The sequence below is a fragment of the Haemorhous mexicanus genome, chromosome 1, assembly GCF_027477595.1.
Source record: "Haemorhous mexicanus isolate bHaeMex1 chromosome 1, bHaeMex1.pri, whole genome shotgun sequence".
NCBI classification, from domain to species: domain Eukaryota; kingdom Metazoa; phylum Chordata; class Aves; order Passeriformes; family Fringillidae; genus Haemorhous; species Haemorhous mexicanus.
Window position 1 is genome coordinate 25,640,270 of NC_082341.1, and position 7,099 is coordinate 25,647,368.

General features: G+C 46.7%; 1 protein-coding gene across 4 annotated transcripts; it reads left to right on the forward strand.

The window, feature by feature from the left end:
- The first annotated feature begins 344 nt into the window (after positions 1–344).
- On the forward strand, positions 345–6,823 carry TAC1 (tachykinin precursor 1). Of its 4 annotated transcripts, none has more exons than XM_059843528.1 (6): positions 345–417; positions 1,148–1,285; positions 1,535–1,631; positions 2,225–2,248; positions 3,904–3,957; positions 6,194–6,823. In XM_059843528.1, exons 2-6 carry the CDS (start codon positions 1,163–1,165, stop codon positions 6,241–6,243), a joined length of 348 nt encoding a protein of 115 aa, XP_059699511.1. In that variant the 5' UTR covers positions 345–417; positions 1,148–1,162; the 3' UTR covers positions 6,244–6,823. The 4 variants fall into 4 exon arrangements, with proteins under 4 accessions (XP_059699511.1, XP_059699537.1, XP_059699518.1 ...); XM_059843535.1 differs by having other exon boundaries at positions 399–515; XM_059843545.1 differs by having other exon boundaries at positions 402–462.
- The last annotated feature ends 276 nt before the right edge of the window (positions 6,824–7,099 follow it).

Here is a 7,099-nt window from a genome sequence, read left to right on the forward strand (position 1 = left end):
CGAAAAGCGGAGTCTGCACCCTTACATCCACATCCGCACCAGCACCCCTCATCCAGATCCACACCCTCACCCCTCGTCCGCACCCGCGCCCTCCGCCGGGACGCGCCTTCGCCGCGGACGGTGCGGGGCGGCCCCGAGGGCGCGGAGATGCGGGCAGGGAGCGCCGGGGGCAGCTCGGGGAGCCGCCCGCTCTGCTGGCCCCGGGCAGAGCCGAGAGGCGCCGCCGGAGCGGGGGGCGGGGGCTGCTCTCCGGGGCGGGAGCTGTCACGGGGCTGGGACGATAAAACCGGGGGTAATTGCATTTAGGCAAATGAGGCAGTGTCGGCCCTCCCCGTCTTCAGGCATATAAAGTGGGGAGCGCTCCCGCAGCTGGCCAATGCGCTCGGAGAGCAGCGCTCGCCCTGCCCGCTGCAGACGGTGCGTGCGCTGCGAGAGCCCGGCCCGCCGTGCCTGTGTGCGAGGGTGCGCTTGTCCTGTGGTTGTGAGGCGATGCGCGAGTGTACTTCTTTGTCCCGGTCTGTACGTGTGTGCCTCCCCGGGGGGGTGCCTATTCGTGCTTGTGTGTCCGCACCTGCGTGCCTGGATGTGCCAGCCTGTTTTTGTGCCTGTCCTTATGTGTCTGGGTGTGCAAAGGGATGAGTGTTCACCTCGGGACGCATGTGTCTCTGTGTTTGTGTGTGTGGACAGCTACGTACCTACGTGGGTGTGAGCATTTAAGGTGTGTAGCTCTTTGTATGAGTTCGTGAGTGGATGCATGTGTACCTGGATGTGTGTATGAGGGGGATGTATCTCTGTCTGCGTGTGGGCATTTGGGAAGGTGTGAATCCTAGATGTGCATAGACGTGTGAGGTATGTTAAAGTCTTCCCCCGTACGTGCGTGTGTGAAGGGGCACCGGTGGCTGTGCGTGTCTGTGTGTCTGTCCGTGTGCTGGGGAGCACACCGAGCTGTAATGGATGTGCCGCTGTAATGGATGTGGGGTGTGTCTCTCCAGAGGGGTCTGCAGCAGTCGGGGCGGGGATGCCGGTGTAACTGGGCAGTGTGGGGCTGTACGTGCGAGGCAGTGTGTCCGCAGTGTGCCCCGGGAGCTGTGGGTCCGGGCGTGCAGGGCTGGGCGCTGTGCCCGGCTCCAGCCTCTTGCCCCCGCAGGACGTCCAGGCGGCGATGAGGCTCCCGCTGGCTTTCGCCGTGCTCCTCCTGGCCTCGTCACGGGCGCTGGGCGAGGAGATGGGAGCCACCGACGACCTCAGCTACTGGTCCGACTGGTCCGACAGTGACCAGGCGAAGGTGAGCCCCGGCGGCCCCGTGGGGTGGGGAGCGAAGGGCTCGGAGCCGGGGGCTCTGTGCAGCGAAGGGTTCGGAGCCGGGGGCTCTGTGCAGCGAAGGGTTCGGAGCCGGGGGCTCTGTGCAGCGAAGGGTTCGGAGCCGGGGGCTCTGTGCACCGAAGGGTTCGGAGTCAGGGGCTCTGTGCAGGGCTCTGCCCTGCCGGGACTGAATGGGGGGTCCGCACTGAGCGCCGCCGCTGTCGCCCCGCAGGAGGAGCTGCCGCTGCCCTTGGAGCACTTCCTGCAGAGGATGGCCCGCAGACCCCGGCCCCAGCAGTTCTTCGGCCTCATGGGCAAGCGGGATGCCGGTGAGCAGGGCGAGGGGCTGCTCACACCTCTCCGCACAGCTCTTCTCCCCGTGCCTGCCCAAACTTTACGCGGTTATCGCTCGGGATTATGTGTTACATCTGTTTATTAGGCTGCCATGAGGGTACTTTGAGTTTAGGCTTTTTTGCTTTGTTGTTTCTTTCAAGTTTTGTATGAGATAAACTCAAGATGGCTTTAAAGTCTTAGTGTGTACCTGTTACAACACATAAATCCCAGTAAGGGATAGCATGATAATTCATAGGTCAGCATACATGCCACTGAATCACCAAAGTGTGGAAACTGATTGAGTATACAATTATTGTCACATTTTCTACACCTTTACTCAACCAAGAATTGATCTAAGAAATTGGAGCTAAACTAATCTAAATTGTGTGGTAGGCTGAAACAAATTTTTAGTCCCTTCAAAGAGAAATGCAGTTGTAAACCATCACCCTAATTTCCTTAAGTGGAATATGCGTAGGTTAGTTTTTGTATCTGATTTTTTGAAGCATTGCAATAGCATCAGATGTATATGTCAATCCTTTTTTAACAACTCTTTTTGTCTTTTTTCTCTTCCCTTTCCTCTTCCAATCAGGATATGGCCAGATCTCTCACAAAAGTAAGTTTAAAAAATACAAGTACTTTAAGTAATCATTAGAAGATATTCAAATAGAGAATAGTGTATTTGACAGGATTATTTAGAAGGTGTCTGGTTTCAGCTAGGGACTGACAGCACTACTGGTGGAGAAATGATCTATTAAAAAATTGAAACCTCCCCTTCAGTGCCACTGTGAGCCTGTATCTCATCTGAGCTGCTGCAAGCTTTGAGATTTCAATCCATATTAATGTGCGGATGTTGCAGCTCTCTCTTATTTCCCAAGGGGGGATTTTGTAAGCCTTTCTCATTGGCAAGGCAGGCTTACTGCCAGACTCTGAGAGGAGCAATTAAGATGGCAAAATCTGGAAAATTAGAATAATGAATTCCCAAGTCCCCAAGAATGCTTTCATGGGAGCACCCAGTCCTCACATGCAAGATACTGCATCTGTGCCCTCAGCACTGTCTGAGAATCAGACTCCTGCTCACAGTAGGGGCTGGCTGATGATGTGCTGCCAAATGAAGAGCCATATCTTGCCCCACTAGTAAGTGTGCCTTGCTCTGCTTCTGTGTAACACCAAGCAGGAGATGCTATCAGCACTGTGGTGTTTCCTTGCTCTGCACAGTGTTAATTTTATTTTCTGAAATTATCTCACAATGTTTAAAGAGAAACTGGAAGATTTTTATTAAGTAAACATGATCTTATATTCTGTGAAACCTCCTCTGTCCACAGAGGCCAGCAACTGTCCCAGTGTTCCATTATTCACAAGATGCTTTCTCTGGGGTTATGTATTGGAAGACCAAATAAAGAGTCTGATACAAAGCTCATGCGAAATTACCATCTGACTAAAGTAAAAAAATTATAGTTTTCGGAAACTGCTTCAGCTTGAATTAATACACGTGAGGTCTGAGTATCTTGCTTTGCATATGAATTCACCAAGCAAAATTCTTTCCAAAGAGAAACTTCTACATTTGACTCAAAAGCCACTTCAGATAAAGAAGAACTGTTCATTTTCATTCCCTGTCTGAAACTACAGTTACTACTATAACCTGATATGTACTGTAGGCCTAAACTTGGAGCAATTTATCCTCTACACTTCCAGTATCTTGAGAATTACTAAAGGGACAGGAAGGTAATACCTGAACTTATAAGTATTCCAAAAATAGAGCCAGACTGTCTAGCTCAGACGTGTCCAGACACAGAGCCCCATTGGCTTCCTCTCCAGTAAGGGCTGCACCTGACCTGTGAGGGAGGATTTTCTTCCACGTTACAGGAATGAAACAACAACAGGTAGAAGAGGTGCACCACACAGATGCAGGCTATACCAAGACACTGCCTTCTTGTGCATTTGCTCAGATCAGTAGGAATTGTACCGGGAGAGAAATAAGATTTGTACTGTTAGTTGCCATTGGTTTTCCATTATGCTTAAAACCCCCCAAAACCAAAGGTCTATCTAACCTAATGAGAAGCTGTCCATAACTGGCCTGTGCCTTGGTCTATCCTGTTCAGTCTGATTAGTCAGACTGCTGTTCCTTCTCCGTTGTCTGAGAGTGATGTGAACAACTGGTCTGTGATATAAACAGTTTTAGACCCTGTCTTCTTTCCTTGCAAGAACCTGTTATTTTAAAAGTCTGCCTGGTTCAAATGTATTAAAACACCCCTAAATATATTTTTCCAGGGCATAAAACAGACTCCTTTGTTGGACTTATGGGCAAAAGATCTTTAAATTCTGGTATGTATTTGACTAAATCTGATACTTGGTGATATACAGCCTCTTCATTCCGTTGCCTCTTTGTTCTCTCCCAGCGGATGGAAGAAGCAGTTTTCATGTAGTGTAGATCCAGAATTCTCTGTAAAAGAATCAGGATTTTCCTTGTTACCCCAGATATTTCAGAGTTCACTTCACTTCAATGTTTGAAATGACCAGGCTAGTGTGAGCTGCTGGCAAGCTCAGGTAGAATTCCCCAGAGTACCTTCATTACTGTCCCGTCCTTGCATGTTCTGCTAGTCCCCAAAGTGCTATTGAAGCAGAAACCTCTAAGTTTTAATGACATATCAAGAAAAATGTGGAGGCTGAAAATGCAAGGGTCACTTAACTTATGGTCTAAATCCAAATCTCATCAGGTAAAAGGATATCTTCTCTGGAGACTCTTATTCCTAATACTTGGAGTAGAAGGTGAAAGAACAGAACCTTGCCATTAACACCACCTCATTCTGCAGATCAGGCTGTTAAACATTCACAGTCTCTTTCAGCTTTTGACTTCACCTAAAGCATTTTAAACTCTGAATGGGTACTGTGAATTTGTTTTCCCATGGCATCCATACAGGGCAGAATTCTCCTCTCCCCTCATGTGCAGAGCCCCTGGAGTCTCCCCATAGCTCTAACTTCCTTCCCTGTGCTCTAGGGCTGTACTGAGGAAATCCCTCACTGTGAACCATAAAAGTATCAGTTGATTCTCCAGGATAAGAATTTAAAAAATAATAATAAAAAAACTAATATGTATTTTGTGTCTCTGAAATAGTTCTCACTGTTTTGTTAAATGGATGATAAAAGTTAAATTACTAGCTGACACCTTTACATTATGTGGATACATGCTGTGATCTATATTCTGCAATTATGGTTGTCAGTAACTTTTATTTTCAATTAAAGTCCCTTCAAGACTGGTAATATTGCTCTCTGCATTATTTTGCAAATTACTACGTATCATGAATAATTTTGTACAATTTTCTGCAGTGGCAATAGCTATTAAATGCATAATACCTGTAAATAGATCTGCTATCACAAAAGTAAATAGCCTGTAAGTTATAAATTTTGTTTGGTTTCCACTGGGATTACATTTACATTCATATGAGAATGTAAAATACAGAAAATGTTTTAAAAAAATGCAAAGACATTATTTCCCTAATTTCAAAATTGCTGGTATAGTCAGGATGCTGTTATGTGGTATTTCTGACAAAAGGGAATTACGATGTTTTACTCTGTTGGGCTATGTAACACCTGTCTGACAGGTAGAACTAGAATTCACAGTTCTTCTGCCTCTGCAGGGAGGCTTGAGGGGGAAATGATAAGAAGCTTTTTCTGCTCCACCAGAGGAGAAGATGGGTCCTGAGGACTGTGTAATCAAAGCAAGATCAGGAGTAGTGAGTGTTAGGACTACCGTCACTTCTCCCTTTTAGGAGATATTTGTCTGGGCAGGACCTTTACCCCATGCTGTGGTTTTCTTCTGCAGAAAGCCCCTGAGCTCTCTGGTAGTGGGCAGGAGTCTGTGCTGTCCCTCTGGGTGTGAGCACATGGCTGATTTACAGCCTCAGGTGCCAAAGCAGGGTGAGGGGATGCTGATGTCTCAGTCCCTGGTTTGGGGACAGCCTTGCTCAAGAAGGGCTCTCTGGATTTCATTCTCATTTTAAGTGAGCAAGAAGGAGAGATCTATTACTACTAAATGTAAAATATGTTATTTAAGACTATTTTAGCCTGCAGCTTGTCAGCATGGTAGTCAGAGTTCGTCTGAGGAGCTTGGCTCCTGCCGCAGTGTATGGTAAAATTATCCCTGTGTGCAGGGCTTGGGGACAGGGAGAATTTCCAAGAGCTGGCAAGGAGCTGACTGCACAGGAATGAAGGTGGATATGCCTGTGCAGGAACCCTCTAGCACAAATTGTCCTGAATGCTTAGATCCCATCAGTAGGATGAATTACTGGGAGGTAAAGGGGCTCTGAGTTAACGGTGCTTCAAGCAGCTCAGCAGATGAGAGGCAGAAAACACTGCTCAGACCTTCAGCCTTCTGGAGGACAGTGTAGTCTGAGAGGTAAAACCAAACCAAAGCAGCTCAGGGATGGGCCCGGAGCCCTGGTCTCTGTTCCAAACATGCCACTGGTGGTGCCAGCTGGCTGCAGGTCTCTGACACGTCTTGTGCTTGCTGGTGCTCATGAAAGGCTGTACCTGGTGCTTCAATCTGCTTTGTTTTTTGCAGGGTCCTCCGAAGGGAGCATAGCACAGAATTACGAACGGAGGCGTAAATGAGATGTTCCTGTGCATTATTTATTAAACTTCATTTGTTCTAATGGCCAATGCAGTGTAATATAAACTAACCACTGTATGAAATAATTATTTATTTAATAACTGAAGGGGTTTGGTTTTTTTCCGAGTTGTACATTCAATAAAAGTATTATTTTTCATATTGTGGCAGTGACACGTGTTGTGTAGGTGTGTTGTGGTTCTGAAAGGACCAGCAACCCTGGTGATGTCTCACAACAAAGCACATGTTTGATATGAGCTGTAGAGTTATGTTCACTAAACGAGCAAGTATTCTTTTGTTCATTGAAAGCGAGTCTATCAGCTTCACAGCTAGTGCAGAACAGAACTGATGTTCAGTCTAGTGCCTCAATTTGTTTTCCTGGTTTATTATGTACTGTAATTTCTGTATCAAAAAATATATTTGTATCATTGCAGCATGTTTTATGTTCTGTGATTATGCATCAATATATTTTAAAAGGGGGGATGGGTAATGTTCGAATGGGAATCCAAAGTCTTCATTTCATAGTCTGGAATTTTATGATAGCAACATTTTAAATAAAAACTACTCTGGGGCTTTTGCAACATACTTCCTTTGGTGATAGTGATGGAGTTATTTCCCACGTTGGTCTGGAATGAGAAATAGCAACAGCGGTCTGAGACTGGAAACAAATATCAAATTATTTTCTTTTTGCAAGGAGGCTGTGAACTTCCTCGTGTGTGTTTGATGAAGGTTTGAGGGATTTGCTGCTGGAGCTAGGAGTTCCTGGGATTGCTCCAGGTCACACAAGGTGCCATCCCTTGTAAACCTGATGGAAATCAGGAAGCATATTTACTGAATGGAAAGAGCAGGATGTATCCCCCC

Bases quoted from the DNA above. Each gene is read 5' to 3' on its own strand.
- TAC1 (XM_059843528.1), top strand. From the start codon at position 1,163: ATGAGGCTCCCGCTGGCTTTCGCCGTGCTCCTCCTGGCCTCGTCACGG. The intron at 1,286-1,534 runs GTGAGCCCCGGC...GTCGCCCCGCAG, and splicing joins CCGACAGTGACCAGGCGAAG to GAGGAGCTGCCGCTGCCCTT. The intron at 1,632-2,224 runs GTGAGCAGGGCG...TCTTCCAATCAG, and splicing joins CATGGGCAAGCGGGATGCCG to GATATGGCCAGATCTCTCAC.